This window comes from Setaria italica, chromosome IX (assembly GCF_000263155.2).
Source record: "Setaria italica strain Yugu1 chromosome IX, Setaria_italica_v2.0, whole genome shotgun sequence".
NCBI lineage: Eukaryota > Viridiplantae > Streptophyta > Magnoliopsida > Poales > Poaceae > Setaria > Setaria italica.
Window position 1 is genome coordinate 57,249,683 of NC_028458.1, and position 17,942 is coordinate 57,267,624.

The window sequence follows — 17,942 nt, forward strand, 5'->3', positions numbered from 1 at the left end:
AAAAAAAATCTTCTGATGATAAACCGATGCAACAGAGAAAGACCCCGGGGTCCAGTCTTTCTTGCGAAAAAGATTGGCCAAAAGAAGCAATGGGCTGCCTCTAAATCATGATGAATCCCGTAATCTGCAGCAAGAGCAAGACCATTCCAATAATATCGCGCAATTTCATCAGGACACTGACGATCCAGCAGGGCAGAGGAGACTTTCGTGGGTTTTCATGGGCGCATTGCTACATGCAGACAGTACCGATCCACCATCTTCATGGGCGCATTGGTCTTCATGGGTCTTCATGGGCGCATTGCCTCACGGTACTACCGCACAAGTCGTTGCATTGGGTGATTTTTTTTACTCGGTGTGCTTGACTGACTTCGCATAGCAAAGAACAGCATGGTCACCGTCCAGAAATCATATCCGTAGCTTTCTGGCATTCATTCATCACGACACTTGTCCAGAAATTATGCAGTGTGCAGAGAGATCTGCTCGCTTGGACACGAGACATCGCCGTTTCATTTTCAGCTCCATCGTATCGTATCATCATCTTCAGCAAATGGCTTCTTTTTTTTTCTGGAGCAAAGACGGTGAGGCTGCTAGTCACTCACGGCACCTAACACGGACAATAATCCGTCACTCCTTCCGTTCAGCAGACTAGCAGTGACACAAAACTTGCCCAACTTGTCATGGTTTTTTCGGTCGGTCGGTGAAGAGGTCGCAGTGGCAGCGCACGGCGCGGTAACGTGTCCTGCAGCCGGGTACACAGCACGGGCACACGCGCGTAGCTGCGGCGCACGGGCGCGCCTGCGGCGTAACGTGTCGTCGCAGAGGACGCTTAGCGACGACGCCACGAGATCCGGCTTTTGATGAGCTCCCCTCTCTCCGCCGAAACCGCCGCCCGCACGCACCCACCACCCCCCCGGTCCACGGCTCGTCGTCCTCCCTCCACCGCTCGGGTCTCCTCCGCTTACAGTAATCCAGTGGCAGGGGGCGGTAAATAGAGCCCAACTTGCTGCCCGGGGGTCACCGGCCTTCCGCTTCGCGGTGTCGTCTTCCCACTTCCCTCCCACCGCAAAGCTCTCGCCTGTCTCCTCGCCTCCCTCCCAACTCAAAAACCTCTCAGCCCGACGTCCCCGGCTCCGCTCGCCTCGCGCCGATCACCAAAGCCATCACGTCCCGCTGCCTCTCTCTCTCCTTCTGGAGGCTTCCGTCGGTGGTTTTCTCCAAGCGCCTCGTGGCTCATCTCTCGCCCGTCGAGCGAGCCCGGGAGGGCCATCGCGCGCCCTGCGCGCCTGGGCTTCTCGTAGCGGCGACAGGACCGGCGAGGTTTTCCGTTCTCCCGCGCGCGAGGTACGTAACCGCTCGCCCCTTCGTCCTTTAGTACCGTGGGAGGTTCGAGAAGGTTCTGGACTTCTCGAGGTGGTTCGATTCCTACCACGTGCTGTGTTGTGACTTGTGAGGAACTGCCGAAATCCTCCTAGTGATCGCGTCGCGTCTCACGGAAGGCTCCCGTGTGCTCCGCGAAAAGGGGCCAACAGCTTCGAGTAGGCGCGATTCTGTATTACCATTTTAGGCGCGTGCGATTCTGCTAGTAGGTTGGGTTCTGCTGCTGCACTTTTTGCTGTGGGGGCGTAGTGCTCTGCGAAAGAGATTTACCACCTCTGTTCTACTATGCTTGATGTTCATTTGCTTTAGAAGCACAAACTAGAAGGACATTTCTGAATTAATTTGTTCTTGGTAGCTTCTGAGAGCAATTGGTTTGTTCACCGCTCATGTTGGCAGGTTTTGAAACGCCGCACGCCACAAAATAGCTCTGTGCTGGAATTTGGGGGAATTCCAGGGCATGGGCTAGCTTCAAAGCACGGTTTCCGGGTGGTGGTTGGTTGAGCTGCCGGGATTATTCCTCGTATGTTCTGAATTATTGTGACGGGTGCAGCAAGGTACTGCGTATAACTGTTCCATGTGCCTGCGTTCTGGAACCGTCATGGTGCTGAGCTCACCTCCGTTTGTGTATCCAGTTCTTGGGTGGTGACCAGAAGTGATTGCGATGACGTCCTTGTCGCGAACGCTGTCCCGGGCCGGGCCGATGCAGCAGCCAGGGTCTCGCCGCATCCTGAGGACACAGACCGCTGTGAACCTTGGCGAGCCCATGTTTGACAGTGAGGTGGTGCCATCATCGCTTGTTGAGATTGCGCCCATCCTCCGTGTTGCCAATGAGGTTGAGGGGGCCAACCCCCGCGTCGCCTATCTCTGTAAGCTATCCCTCTCATTTCCTATAACGTTCTGAGAAAAGAAAGGAGTTTGTGCAATTTTCAGAAAGAAAAATCCATAAAAAATCTGGTTAAAAATGCTATCCTACTCCATACTATTTCCAATCATATTGACGAGCATATCTGCAATAACTAATAGGTCGGTTCTATGCATTCGAAAAGGCTCACAGGTTAGACCCGACTTCAAGCGGTCGTGGTGTCCGACAATTCAAGACAGCTCTCTTACAACGCCTTGAAAGGGTATGAGTTTGAAATAGTACTTCTAGTAGGTGGTTGTCTGCATCTATGCTTATTCTGCAATTGTCTAACATATGCACGACCAAGATGCCTCTATGTATTTCTAATCTTTAGTTTGCCTCCAAGTTCCTCATCTATGTATTTCTAATCTCATGTAATATACATTTTATAAGTGTTGATCATTCGATTTGCTAGGAGAATGAGCCCACCTTGATGGGAAGGGGACAAAAGAGTGATGCACGGGAAATACAGACCTTCTATCAACAGTACTACAAGAAATATATTCAAGCACTTCAGAATGCTTCCGACCAAGTGGATCGGTATGCATGCTACATTTCACTTTTTTTAATATTCTCCTTGTTCATCAATGGTGGTGCTGAGGGATTCGCCTCATTCATGCAGTGCCCAACTAACCAAAGCCTACCAGACTGCTGCTGTTCTATTTGAAGTTTTAAAAGCTGTCACTCAACAACATGCTGTTGAAGTTGACCATGAGGTATAACCAACCAACTTACTTCCATTTGCTGTTTCTGCAGTTCAAATAATAGTTTACTTCCCTTCATTTTGGTGCTCAGCTAGGGAAAGCAATTTGCATTCCCTGTTGCTTTGAGCTAGTTACTTGCTTAGGTCACTCTAGTTAAGCTAGGCAGTTGTGTGCCATTTCATCTTGTAATCATCAGTTTGTGTGCGTGTGTGCATTTCATATTGTAATCATCAGTGTCTAAGGTACTGTGTATGGTGTTTTTTTTGTCCCTTCTTAATATATGACATGCAGATCTCTTGTGTGTTTGAGATTAAAAAATGGTCATTTATATGTATTTAGATCTTGGAAGCTGCCGATAAGGTTAAAGAGAAAACGAAGATATATCTCCCTTTTAACATTCTCCCTCTCGATCCAGACAGTGGCAATCAGGCAGTCATGAAATTTCCTGAGGTTTTTTTTCCTACCCTTTCCTCATTATCGTAGTTGTCTTGTCGACTTAACGATGTCCAAATGAAGTACCTTTTGGTTTATCAACCTCTAAGATCCAAGCTGCTGCTTCTGCTCTTCGCAATACTAGAGGTCTTCCATGGCCTAAAAATTATGAGCATAAAGTTAACGAGGACCTCTTGGATTGGCTGCAAGCTATGTTTGGCTTTCAGGCAAGGCAAACTACATTTTTGTTGGTTATTGTATAAGGCTTAACCAATTCATTTTCTTTTCTTTAATATTTTGTCAACTTCTTGACATGCAGACAGATAGTGTTTCAAATCAGAGGGAACATTTGATTTTACTTCTCGCTAACATACATATACGAAGAAATCCGAAGACTGATCAACAATCTAAGGTTTTCTTTCTTCTGTAATATTCAAATACTAGCTCAATCTTCGTTTCAAAAAACACTAGCTCAATCTGATATTAAAGTTCTTCTTCTATATGTTCCACAACATTTGTCTTTTTTTCCCTTCCTTTTGATATTGCCTTTTAATTTTCTCTGGAATCTACTGTTTCACTTTTCATGATTCTTATTGTAGTTGGATGACAACGCGCTGAATGATGTGATGAAAAGATTGTTTAAGAACTACAAGAAGTGGTGCAAATATCTTGGTCGCAAGAGCAGCCTTTGGTGACTTTCTTAGCAACTTTTTGTCATCTTACTGTTCATTTGTATTTGCACTGCTTCGGTTGCTCGTTTGCATTTGCACTGCTTTGCCATCTCAAGAAGTAGTGCAAAAGTACATTATATTGTACTATATAAATATATGTAATACAATAAAAAACTTGACAAGGGTCCACAGAACCTAGCAAAAATGGCTTACAACTTCGACAAGCATACAAGAAACTTAGTTGTTTTCGTCTGTCATGATGTTATTGTCATTGATTAAAAAATAGGAAAAATGATAATTTGAAGTCTATACTGGACCAAATATTGAAGTTGAAGAACCAAAGTAGTACATTTCTAAAAACAAGAAGAAAAACATGCTTTAATATGTTTGCTTTATGCCTTCTTACTTTATTCTTTGTTCTATCTTTCTTGATGACAGGTTGCCAACAATTCAGCAGGAGATGCAACAACGAAAATTACTGTATATGGGTCTGTACCTTCTCATTTGGGGTGAAGCTGCAAACCTGCGATTCATGCCAGAATGCATTTGCTACATATATCACCATGTATGATCTGATTAAATAAGAATTCCCTTACATTAAATTAATTTTCCTTTCTTGAGTAAATAAGCATATTGAAATCAATTCTTTTTTGGCCTAGCATTTGCATACATTTAAGAAAAGTTCCTAAGAATTAATAGTTTACTTATGACCACTGGAGCAGCATTTATTAGATTTATTCATTCATGTAAGTAAGATGTTAAATATGGTCACTTAAAATTTAGCTAAATTTAAAACTTCGGCACAATCTACAGTAACTGTATTGTCTGTTGTGTGAAGACACAAAAGCATCTTATAGAGTTTTGTGTGAAACCTTATTATTATAGTCATAGAATGCTCATAGAGTTCAGTAGCTGCATTAAGAAGGCCATGCATTTTCCATATGAAAAATGCAATTAGTTACACATTTGTTTTGCAAGTGCTTGGCTTGGATTTTAACAGGGTAGTAAGGATGGTGCTGACAGTTCTGGTTATTGTCATAGATGGCATTTGAAATGTATGGCATGTTAGCTGGAAATGTGAGTGCTTTGACGGGTGAATATGTGAAGCCAGCCTATGGTGGTGAGAAAGAAGCCTTTCTGAGGAAAGTTGTTACACCAATTTACCATACCATAGCAAAGGTAGTTTGCTCCCAATTGTTATTCAATTACCTCAGTTGAGCTTTATGCTTCTTCGGTTCTTCCTGTACTGAATTTTAGCTTTCCACTGCAACTCTTCAGGAAGCTGAAAGGAGCAAAAGAGAGAAAGGAAATCATTCTGAGTGGAGAAACTATGACGATCTTAATGAATACTTCTGGTATTAGTTCTCTCTTGGTTTATTTGTTCACTCTCTAGATTTTATATTGTTAATTTGCAGGTCTGCCGACTGCTTTCGGCTGGGTTGGCCTATGCGAGCTGATGCTGACTTCTTTTATCAACCTTCAAATTTACCTGATGAAAGAAATGAAGTGAGTTGCTTATGTTTTTATTTCAAGCTTTTAGCATATATCTTCATGGTATGCTCATATTTTTGTCGGGTTAGCAAAATTTAATGTAATGAGCTGTTCAGAGCACAAGAAAAGGCAAACAGAAAGGAAAGGTCAACTTTGTCGAGCTACGTTCATTTTGGCACATATTCAGAAGTTTTTATAGACTCTGGAGCTTCTTTATTTTAGCTCTTCAGGTATTTACTTAATTATTCATGCTTTTCTGCAATAATAATTCCCTGCATTATTTTGAACATTTGAATGGTCAGGTGCATGCTCTACAGGAAGGTACCTAATATCCTTTGCTGGATATTATATAGCTAAACATCATTTCGGGTTTCAACCTAACTTTTGATCTTTCTGCGTAGGTTATGATAATCCTCGCTTGGAATGGAGGCTCACTAGCCAATATTTTTGATTATACGGTTTTCAAGAAGATTTTGAGTATCTTTATCACTTCTGCTATACTAAATCTCGGACAAGGTATGGAAACATGGCATTGACCTGGTAAAGTGTCTTTGTGTTCCCTAATTATGTTGTTTTTGAAACCTTCTTTGGAGAACTGATTCTATTTTGTTTAGTCAGGGTTACTTTTCCCAATTTCTTTCTAAGAGTTTGTCACACCATATGTCTGCTTTGCCATGTCCATACGTATAGGAATCAAATGAAAGCTCAATTATAGGCATTTATACCATTTCATATTACATACAAAAATCTGTTAGTTCTCATATCCATGTAACACATGCATTGGAAAACACCCTTTGCTCAGATTAGAGACTAAACAACCTTAGAAGATTCAACATTTTTGTCATTTTAAAAACCTTTTTTTTAGTGCTATAGCATCTTGGTAATTATATTTTAGAACCTTCTAATCGGCAGTAAAGTTAGACTAATAATTACAATGTTATTGGTCCTGGTTGACAAGTCACTTATTTATTGTTTGTCTCAGCCTCTTATCAGTTTGCCACTCCAATACATAATCATGGTAGAAATAAGATATGAAGATGAATGTTTGCTATAAAAATATAACTGTTTAGTTGCTCAAGCTAGTTGTGAAGCAATAAGATCTTTCACTGAACATAAACCTGTTCTACCATCCTGTCATAATTATTACATGGTCTATCCCAGCTCAGTTCTGATTTGAATATTTCTTATTTACAGCTACACTTGATATTATCTTTAATTGGAAGGCCAGGAGAACAATGGAATTTGCAGTTAAGCTGAGATATGTTCTAAAGTTCACAATGGCAGCCTTGTGGGTGGTACTACTGCCAGTTACATATGCTTACACCTGGGAAAATCCATCTGGAATTATCAGAGCCATCAAAAACTGGTTTGGAAATGGTCGAAACCACCCGCCACTATTTGTCCTTTCAGTAGTCCTATATTTGTCACCAAGCATGCTTGCTGCTATTCTTTTCCTTCTTCCATTTCTACGCCGGAAACTTGAAAGTTCAGACTTCAAGCTCGTGAGGTTGATCATGTGGTGGTCTCAGGTGAGCTTGAAATTATAGTAAATTGCACTACTTATCCCTTATTTTTCAAATTATCGTTTCACTTTAGTGTACCAAGTTTTATATTATCTCCAACCAAAGCTTTGTCTTCGAACCAGATTTTGTCCCTTAATGCATGATACTAGTTCTCCGACATGCTCGAGAAAAAAAATACCTTGACCTTTTAATAAACATAAATATTGAAGGCATAAGCATAAATGTTTTATTTGCTATTTGTATTTTAGTCATGAATTTTATAAAGAGATATAGCAACCAAGATGATGGATACTAAGAAAACTCTAGATTTTTCACCTTTTGTATTCTGAGATACGCCTATTGGTGTAATTTAGTTTTGGATAATTAACTCTGTTTTACTTATTGGTTTCTACTCCCTCGGTCTGGAATTATAAACAAGGCTTATTTGTTTATTTAGGACAAGCCTTTGATGAATTATCTATTAACATATAATTTTGGTGGCACAAAGTTGATGTCATTTGATTCACCTTAAACTACTTGTGAATATAATTTTGTATCATACAAATGAAATATTAATCGAGAAATTGATGGTCGAAATCGTGTCCTAATGAAACAAAATATGTCTTGTAGAAAAACAGAGGGAGTACCTTGGAACTATTGTTGATGTTTTTAGTGTTGCTATGTAGTTGAACATCATGAACTAATGTTGTGTGTGTTTGTGCAGCCTCGTCTGTTTGTTGGTAGGGGGATGCATGAAAGTGCGTTCTCACTTTTCATGTAAGAATACATGCTTTTGTGTGAGCACGCGTATGGATGCAAATTATTTACACAATATCACTTTAATTAGAAAGATGCATCATATTAGTTGACCCCGATTTGTGTTTTCAGGTACACTATGTTCTGGATTGCTCTTCTCTTGACAAAGTTTGCATTTAGCTACTATGTAGAGGTAGTTCTGTACACATTTTTATTTTACCGTGGCTTATTTCAATAATCACCAATCCAGCAAAGTCACTACTACGTATTTGGTAGCCAAACATGTTTCACAAAATCATATCTACTATTAATTATTATTGGTCAATTTTTGAAGATTCACATAACAGGCACGGTGAGGTTTACTTTCATATTCTTAAGTTTGAAACATGATAGACGTGCCTTTAAACTTAAACATTTTCTATATTGTTAATAGACAAAACTATTACATATTTAACATGGCATAAAAAATGATTACCCATGTTGCTTGTGTTACAGGTTATTAGTGATGTTTGAGGTAGTGTGTAGCAAAAATATGGTGCGATTAACAGGTGCAACATGCTAGATTTACATTTTCTTTAAAATAAATTGAAGCTGCACAGTTATTGTTCAACCTCACATTCATAAATTATGAAAGATAACATTCTCTCTGTGCCCAAATATATATTGTTCCAGCATGGCATTGGAAAAGCTTGAGATGAGAGCATCTGGCCTTATTGAATGGCTTGGTTATAGTAATTACACCTGTCTCTACATGCATATATGATATGTGCTTGCCCCTGGCCCCTGCATATGCATGAATTACCAATGAATACATATTGGCCAATTCCATCTTCACATCTAGTAGTAAATGACATTTTTAGTGTGTGCCAGTCAGAGAAAATATAAATGACCGTTATTTCCTATAAATAAATATGTTTTTATAACTATATCTCAAACTCAGTGTTTTGTTTGTTCTATAGATTAAACCTCTTGTTGAACCCACCAAGGATATCATGAAGACCCCTATACGTACTTTCCAGTGGCATGAGTTTTTCCCGAGAGGTACATATGTTTTGCAAACAATATCTGTTATTCATTTATTTGTACCAATCCCAAAGTTATTGTGCAGAAAAGAGCAACATTGGTGTTGTTATTGCACTTTGGGCCCCAATCATTCTGGTAGGAACTTCTCCTCTTGTTTTTTGAGAATTTAAGTGCTTCTTATGACCATGTACATTATTTTATCCTGAAAACAGGAAGCCCACTTCTAACAAGTATTATGTGGACTCGAGCTGTGTGGGAGGACAACATTGATTTTTGTGCACTTTCGTTTGCTTGACAGGTCTATTTCATGGACACACAAATTTGGTATACAATCTTCTCCACTCTGCTTGGTGGAATTTATGGCGCTTTCCAACGACTCGGAGAGGTATTTTTATTGTTGACTTTTATCTACATTTGTGCAAAATTATTTATCAGATTTTTTATGGTACAATTGATCTTTTCTTCCAGGAATTATCTAGCTGATACTAGGAAGTAACAACAATCTAGTTTGTTTGAATGGAAATTAGATTCATCTACAGTTTGCTACTGGTGAAATTGTTCGGAATATTGGAATAATCCGTGCAGTAAATCCTTATGAAGTGCTTGTGACTAACCCTGATTAAGCATTTCTTGCTGTTGGTTTAACTAATTTTGGTAAATGGAATATGCTCAATAAGTCAAGAGCCAGGAGTAGCTCAAAAAGATCTCTAGAATAGATGACCCTGAATTGGATCTATTACTTTTTTATTACACAACAATTTCTGTGAGGTTCAAATGAATAATTGCAGTTTGCAAAGAATTTTGTCACATTTACCTTTCATTTTCTGATGAGACAGATTTACACACTGGGAATGTGGTTTATCTGTATTTGATTCAATACCTTCAGCATTTTATGCATATATAATTTTGTTCAAATGTTTGATGCAAAACAAACATTTCATTTTCTGGATGAGACAGATTCGCACATTAGGGATGCTGAGATCTCGCTTCGATTCAATACCTCTAGCCATCAACTCATGTCTAATTCCTGTTGAAACATCTGATGCAAAAAGGAAGAAAGGTCTGAAGTCTTACTTACACAATCGTTTCAAAGAGGTGCCCTTTTGTACTCTTAATATATTCCTACAGACTTCAAATGGCTTGACTGCTAATTTTGTGGGATATTTTTGAAATTCGTACTACTTTTTAGATGGAACATGCGGACAAGGAGAATATAGCAGCAAGGTTTGCACAGATGTGGAATGAAATTGTCACCAGCTTTCGAGAAGAAGACCTTATAGACAACAGGTGATTGGATTTTTTAGATAAATTTAATTTCCAGTTTGATTTTATTTTTCTGCCCTTTAATTTAACGCCCATATTTTTTACACAGGGAAAAGGAGCTGCTACTTGTTCCGTATGTGTCTGATCAGGCCCTTGGTGTTGTGCAGTGGCCTCCATTTTTACTTGCCAGCAAGGTTATTGTCTACCTTCTATTTTATTTCATGGCTTTATCATTATATTGTATCATGGTAGAGACAATGTTCATTCATATTTTATTTATTAGTTAAAAAGAGTTGACCTGCTGTTAATATTGTGAATGTCAGATCCCCATAGCAGTTGACATGGCAAAAGATAGCAACGGCAAAGACCGAGATCTGAAAAAGCGGCTTGCTAATGACTATTATTTTTCGTGTGCAATTGAGGAGTGTTATGCATCATTTAAGAATATCATCAATGATCTTGTACAGGGTCCACAGGAGAAAAGGTCTGTCCTAGATTTCATCTGTCAAACTTTGAAGAAATAATTTTCTGATCCATGGCCTCCCCGATGCTGTTTTATATATGTTTTTCAGGGTCATGAATAAAATATTTGTAGAAGTTGACAAATGCATCGCTGAGGACAAAGTTATTACAGATTTGAATATGCGTGCACTGCCAGATCTCTTCAATAAGTTTGTTGATTTGGTAAACTACTTGGTATGTATAACCCATATACTTTCGTTAGAGTAAACTAGCTATTGATGTAGAGAAATAGTTAAATGTCTGTGTTCTTGTCTATATGTTATCAAAGGTGCTAGAGAAGGTAGCAGCATTTATTGTCTTGAAGCATATCATGTCAAAACTAGTCAACTTATGAAAATTCTCTGAAAATCAATTATAGATGTTTTTCTAAAAAAATAAAACAACAGACAGCTATAGGGCAGACTGACAAAGCATGTTTTATATAGCACTCTTGAGTGTCTTATACTCTCATTCCAGTAACCATGTAGCACCCCTCATGTTCCAAGCTGGTGTAGGTTTTTGACATACTGGCCATAGCACTGTAGTGGTAGTGCTGATAATAATATGATTGTACTTAACACCTTGAGTTTTTACAAAAATGAATACTAGAGCTACATATCCTGGATTGGCATGATGTCTACTAAAGTTAGAAAAAAGAAGCCTGATTGTTTACCTAATATTAGACCAACAGGGCATACATTTAGGAAGCATTCAAACCTTTCCTTACCTGACTGTCAATGATTGCCAAGCTTCTATTATCTTTTATTCTTTTAAACATCTACTGTTACTGCATCACTAAATGCTTGCCGTACATATCATGTTTATTTACTAGATTCCACTGGTTTAATTCATCTTAATCTTCTCCCTTTTTATGATATCAGGAGAAAAATGATGAGAAAGACAGAAGCGCTGTAATAAAGATTTTTCAAGATATGCTGGAGGTTGTAACAAGAGATATATTTGAGGACCAGCTTAGGTACTAAGTATTGTTTAAGCTTGTTCATAGATTACCAAGTAGGACTGTAGGAGACACTTGACTGTGCTAACTTGCTGTTTTTTTAGCACATACTGCAATAAGAAAGATGAAAATGGAAATCCTAATGTTGATATCTGTCTCATGGTTTCTTCAGCACTGAGTTTCCACAACAGCGGCAACAACATAGCCTTTATATTCCAAGCAAGTTGGGTTTGGATTTTGTCTGACCTTGTGTAGCTAATCATTTTTCCTCAACATGACAGTATTTTGGAATCAAGTCATGGAGGCTCGAATGGAAGGAATGAAGGCACAACCACATGGGATCAAGAGTATCAATTGTTTCAGCCATCTGGGGCTATCAGGTTTCCTCTACAAGTAACAGCCACAGATGCTTGGCTCGAAAAGGTTGTGAACACATGTTGAATTTTCTGTGTGCATTTCTTGATGGACAAGTGGCATACTTCTAAATGCTTGTTGCATATATGATTTGTCTCACTCCAGATAAAAAGGCTGGAACTACTGCTTACTGTGAAAGAATCTGCTATGGATGTTCCTTCAAATCTAGAAGCCAGAAGGCGTCTTACATTTTTCACCAACTCCTTATTTATGGATATGCCTGATGCGCCTAAAGTCCGAAACATGCTCTCATTTTCGTAAGCACTTGTGAATAACTCTGTCGTTATTTTCTTGAAGCTCATTTTCATATATCACTGATTCACTGTGTCATATGCTCAGTGTTCTTGTGACACTAGTCTTCTCAAGCAGCTACTTTGTTGACTTTAATCCTTTCCTGTAGGCATAGTCAGAAATGACTATTAACTACATTTTCCCTTCACAATTTTATGTTTTCCCCCTCCCTCATTGGCTCCTTTTCACCTGCCAAAAACTTGCTGCTGATACCTATAAATGATGATATTTCTTCTCTATCTGCAGCGCATTGACCCCTTATTACAATGAACCTGTTCTTTTCTCTATAAAAGAACTTGAGGAGGAAAATGAAGATGGAGTTTCCACCCTGTTCTACCTGCAAAAAATTTATCCAGGTCGAGGCACAACTCTGTCCTTTTCATGTACCAATGATGAAGTGTCTTCTGGAACATCTGGTGTTTACTTTGTCATGCCATGCCTCTGTGTGTAGATGAATGGAAAAATTTTCAGGAAAGAGTTGGTTGGGAGGAAGAATTTAAAGAGACTGAAGAGCTAAAGGAGGAGCTTCGTCTATGGGCTTCATACAGAGGTCAAACACTAGCTCGAACAGGTACTCCTGATTAACATTTATTTTTGAACTCAAGTACTTACTTTTTGGAGAATACATAGGAGAATATACAGGAGAACTCAAATATTTATATCAACCTTTTCTTTGCAAATTAATGTTGTAATCTTTCAGCCTGTACCTTTACATTTTGAGAATACGTAGGAGAATATGCAGGAGAACTCGAATAGTTATATCAACCTTCTTTTCCTTGCAAATTAATATCATAATCTTTCGGTCTGTACCTTTTAATTTTTAATATTAAATAATTTGATTGTTCTGAAACAGTTAGAGGCATGATGTACTACCGGAAAGCTTTGATTCTTGAAGCATTTTTAGACATGGCCAAACGTGAAGGTATATACCATATCAATTTTCTTAGCATGGGTGTCTCCCTCCTGCCACCCACTCCAACCTTGTTGTTGTTGTTCTTTTTTGTTGCATTTACATATTTATTCTCGTTTTCTTCAACACTACTAATAATATTTATTCTCAACTCTGTAGATCTCATGGAAGGGTACAAAGCAGCTGAATCAGTAACTGATGAACAGTGGAAGATACAGCAGAGGTCCTTATTTGCGCAGTGTGAAGCAGTGGCTGACATGAAGTTCACCTATGTGGTTTCATGCCAGCAATATGGAAATGATAAGCGTGCTGCTCTTTCTAGTGCCCAAGACATATTGCAGCTAATGAGGAAGTAAATGAGCTTCTACCATTTTTCTAAATACAGCACATATATTATATATACATACATATATTATGTATACATAATATTTGAAATACTCATTTTCTAGTTGTTGTAGTTGTTTACAGCAAACTCATTGCTAGGGTTGCACTTCTCGCAGCTACTCTTCTCTCCGTGTAGCATATATTGATGAGGTGGAAGATAGAGTAGGAGACAAGAAAATGGAGACAGCTTATTATTCTACTTTGGTAAAGGTTGCTCTAACTAAGGATTCTGATTCTGCAGATCCAGTACAAAATCTTGATCAGGTAATGTCACTTATATTAGGTCTGGTAATGGTACATAATTTTGTAAAAAATCATGTTAGTTTCGGTACAGCTTTAATCTGCAATGCCAGGGACGGAGGCAAATGGCCCCCTTAATGGCTCTGTATCTGCAATACTTAGCAATAGGGGAACCAGATGCCCCCCCCCCCCCCCCAACCCACCCCAAGAAAAATTGCTATCGATTCTTTGGAAAGTCTATAACATTGGTCATCCAAATACATCTTTATGTTTCCAGGTTATATATCGGATAAAACTTCCAGGCCCTGCAATGTTGGGAGAAGGAAAGCCCGAAAATCAAAATCATGCTATAATTTTCACCCGTGGTGAAGGCTTACAGACCATAGATATGAACCAGGTATTTCACATCATGCCTATGCTTCTCTTTGGTGAAGATGACTTTCGATCTTGTATTAACTTGTGCTTGTGTCATTAATTTTGTAGGATAACTATATGGAAGAAGCTCTTAAAATGAGAAACCTACTCCAAGAGTTCCTTAAAGAGCATGGAGTGCGGCGTCCATCTATACTTGGAGTTAGAGAGCATATTTTTACTGGCAGGTTAATTACTTGCCAATGGAAATTGATGGCTGTGTTCATTGCATAATCTCAACTTCTTTTATCTTTGATGATGTAGTGTATCTTCGCTTGCATGGTTTATGTCAAATCAGGAGCACAGTTTTGTGACTATCGGGCAACGTCTGCTTGCAAACCCTCTGAAGTGAGAGCTTCTCCTTCTTGGCTAAATCACAACAGTAAATTCTTAGTGAAAATTTCTAATATATTTATTGCATATAATTTTGCGAATATCACAGTCCTTGGAACACATCTCTCCAAGCCCCACATGAGTCACATTTTTCAACACAAACCATATACTCTTTTCGGGAATTGCAATAGTACATATGAATTCTCATCAATCAAGGCCGACGGCTGGGAAGGGACAGAAGGGGGGGGGGGGAGGCCCCCCTATGCCAGGGGTATTTCAATTATGTACACAAGGTTCCACCATATAAATTAAGGGGAAAAATTAGGCCCCCTAATAACTCATCTATTACTAGCTGGTTCCCCTTATAGATTTTTTCTTATAGATTTGCCCCTGATTCTCACAATCTTCAAGTCATAAATTTATCTTATTTTATTACATCTAAGATTATTGATGGCTTTATGACAGGGTCCGATTCCACTATGGGCATCCTGATGTATTTGATAGGCTTTTCCATCTAACAAGGGGTGGCGTCAGTAAGGCATCAAAGAGTATCAACTTAAGTGAAGATATTTTTGCAGGTATGCTTAAATCCATGACATGCCTAAGATTAATGATTGTGTATTTTAAATTCTGCGATGCCAATGGAAAGTGTGCTTATTCTTTCCCATAAGCTGTGTACTCATGAACTTAAATGAACATTTGCAAGAGATAACATATCATTAGATAGTTATGAGTCTGCACAGTAATATTCCCATTGCCTTTACTATTTTAGGCTATAACTCAACTCTTCGTGGTGGCAATGTAACACACCATGAATATGTCCAAGTTGGTAAAGGAAGAGATGTCGGACTAAATCAGATCTCTAAGTTTGAGGCTAAAGTGGCAAATGGAAATGGTGAGCAGACTCTTAGTCGTGATATCTACCGGCTTGGGCACCGCTTCGATTTCTTCAGGATGCTTTCATGCTACTTCACAACCGTGGGGTTTTATTTCAGTACACTGGTATGATTAATTTGTGTTGATTCCAATCCATTAAAAATGCATCTCTATGATTAAGTAGGTTTTTTAACACATATTACTCTCTCTCAGTTGACGGTTGTCACAGTTTATGTATTTCTGTATGGGCGCCTTTATCTTGCTCTCAGTGGACTTGAAGAGGGGCTATCACATGGAAGATTCATTCATAATCATCCTCTTCAAGTTGCTCTTGCCTCACAATCTCTTGTTCAGCTTGGTTTTCTGATGGCTCTTCCCATGATGATGGAAATTGGTCTCGAAAGAGGATTTGGGAAGGCACTAAGTGAATTTGTCATGATGAATTTGCAATTGGCTACTGTGTTTTTTACATTTTCCCTTGGCACTAAAACTCACTACTATGGGAGAATGCTTCTTCATGGAGGTGCTCAGTACAGAGGTACTGGTAGAGGATTTGTCGTCTTTCACGCTAAGTTCGCGGAGAATTATAGACTTTATTCTCGCAGCCACTTTGTTAAAGGGATTGAGCTGATGATTCTGCTCATCATATACCAATTGTTTGGTCAATCTTATCGCTCAACCATTGCCTATATTTTTATTACATCCTCTATGTGGTTCCTAGTGTTGACATGGCTATTTGCACCCTTCCTTTTCAACCCCTCGGGATTTGAGTGGGCAAAAATCGTTGATGACTGGTCTGATTGGAATAAGTGGATCAGCAATCGTGGTGGGATTGGTGTGTCTCCAGACAAGAGCTGGGAATCTTGGTGGGAGGTGGAGCAGGAGCATTTGAAGTATTCGGGAACAATAGGACTTTTAGTTGAGATAATTTTGGCCGTGCGGTTTTTCATATACCAGTATGGCCTTGTTTACCACTTACGTATAACACGCGACAAAAGTATCTTGGTAAGCATTTCAGGTTGACTTTCTTGTTCTTTTTAAAGGTATATTTTGGTTGTGTCATTAGTTGTATGGATCATTTATATTTTTGCAATGCTTTCTAGGTATATTTGATTTCATGGCTCGTAATTGTGGTGGTTCTGCTTGTTATGAAGGTAAACGTGAATGTTTAGTTTGTGAGAAAATATGGATCATAAAAAAATGTTCTTAACATGATAGTTCTGGTGCATTTCTTTTCTGCCATTTCTGCTTTCTAAGTTGCTTATAATCTTTGCAGACTGTGTCCGTGGGAAGGCGGAGATTCAGTGCAGATTTCCAGCTATTCTTCCGTCTGATCAAGTTTTTGATATTTGTTTCTTTCATAGCTATTTTGATTGTCTTGATAGTATTTCTTCATATGGCCTTGCGAGATATATTTGTGTGCTTTCTGGCATTCTTGCCCACTGGATGGGGGATCCTATTGGTGTGCCTCTTGCTGTTCTCTGGTTCATTTGCTTATGTATTGTAATAGTATGCTTGCTGTTGTCTTACTGTGCATCATTTGATTTTTCAGATTGCACAAGCTTGCAAGCCTCTTGCTCGACGGGTAGGATTATGGGGATCTGTTCGTGCCCTAGCACGGGCCTATGAGATAATTATGGGGGTGCTTCTCTTTACGCCAATTACTATTTTGGCATGGTTTCCCTTTGTATCGGAGTTCCAGACGCGGATGCTATTTAATCAAGCATTCAGCAGAGGACTGCAAATTTCCAGAATTCTTGGTGGACAAAAAAAGGAACGGTCATCTCGTAACAAAGATTGATTTAGCCTTCTTGCATCTTGTTGCCTGTCTTTCAACATGCACAGGCTGTAAATATTTGTCAGTGTATAGTGTATTTTTGTCATTACAATATCAGATCAAGGTTTCATATAATATCTCCTTCCTTCCTCCCCACCCCCAATTCCCCTGACCTTACAGAAATTTTGTAAAAAAAATGTATTGTGTTACTTTTCCATGTTGCCACTATATTGTATATTGAGTAGATTTCACAGAACTTGTGTTTTGTCCAAGTTATCACTAAACTACAAAACAGTACCACAAAACTACACATTTAAAATGCCATACTATCACAAAACTATATATTAAGCATTTCATACTATCATAAAACTGGAGGTTTAGTGATAATGTATCACAAAACTATTAGGATTGATCTCCGCCGGATTTGGCCTAACGGCCAACGGCCAAATCTGACCCTGATTCTCATCGGGAGTGCCCCAACCATATATGGTTGGTGGGTCCCTGTCGCGCAGCGCCATATAAAAGGACTTAGGGGCCAGGGCACACGAACCAACATTCGCCGTGCCCACAATCCCACCGACACTAAAACCCTAGCATCCGATCTGCAAGAGGCGTTGCAGTGGCGGGAAGCTCCACCACCGACGTTGTGCCGTCGTCGTCTCCCTCTGGTCTGCGCTACACTTCGCCCCTCTCCTACCTCGACAACGCCCAATGGCGTCCTCGACGA

At 39.4% G+C, this 17,942-nt stretch overlaps 1 protein-coding gene across 1 annotated transcript; it reads left to right on the top strand.

The window, feature by feature from the left end:
• Positions 1-1,033: 1,033 nt before the first annotated feature.
• Positions 1,034-17,471, top strand: LOC101759475 (callose synthase 3). The gene is made up of 44 exons (XM_004985818.3): positions 1,034-1,341; positions 1,774-1,931; positions 2,010-2,243; positions 2,401-2,501; positions 2,694-2,818; positions 2,901-2,994; positions 3,322-3,432; positions 3,525-3,641; positions 3,734-3,826; positions 4,014-4,105; positions 4,524-4,650; positions 5,127-5,264; positions 5,364-5,440; positions 5,501-5,591; positions 5,693-5,806; positions 5,978-6,092; positions 6,771-7,105; positions 7,803-7,855; positions 7,967-8,027; positions 8,794-8,875; positions 8,943-8,992; positions 9,156-9,242; positions 9,815-9,952; positions 10,047-10,144; positions 10,230-10,314; positions 10,444-10,604; positions 10,693-10,816; positions 11,503-11,597; positions 11,861-12,002; positions 12,099-12,250; positions 12,531-12,640; positions 12,736-12,855; positions 13,138-13,206; positions 13,354-13,546; positions 13,695-13,842; positions 14,096-14,215; positions 14,302-14,417; positions 14,494-14,577; positions 15,028-15,140; positions 15,335-15,564; positions 15,652-16,443; positions 16,542-16,592; positions 16,715-16,900; positions 16,991-17,471. Exons 3-44 carry the CDS (start codon positions 2,039-2,041, stop codon positions 17,237-17,239), a joined length of 5,844 nt encoding a protein of 1,947 aa, XP_004985875.1. The 5' UTR covers positions 1,034-1,341; positions 1,774-1,931; positions 2,010-2,038; the 3' UTR covers positions 17,240-17,471.
• The last annotated feature ends 471 nt before the right edge of the window (positions 17,472-17,942 follow it).

Coding starts and splice junctions, on each gene's coding strand:
- LOC101759475 (XM_004985818.3), top strand. CDS start 2,039: ATGACGTCCTTGTCGCGAACGCTGTCCCGGGCCGGGCCGATGCAGCAG. Junction 15,565..15,651: donor GGTTTTATTTCAGTACACTG/GTATGATTAATT, acceptor ACTCTCTCTCAG/TTGACGGTTGTCACAGTTTA. Junction 16,901..16,990: donor CTGGATGGGGGATCCTATTG/GTGTGCCTCTTG, acceptor TTGATTTTTCAG/ATTGCACAAGCTTGCAAGCC.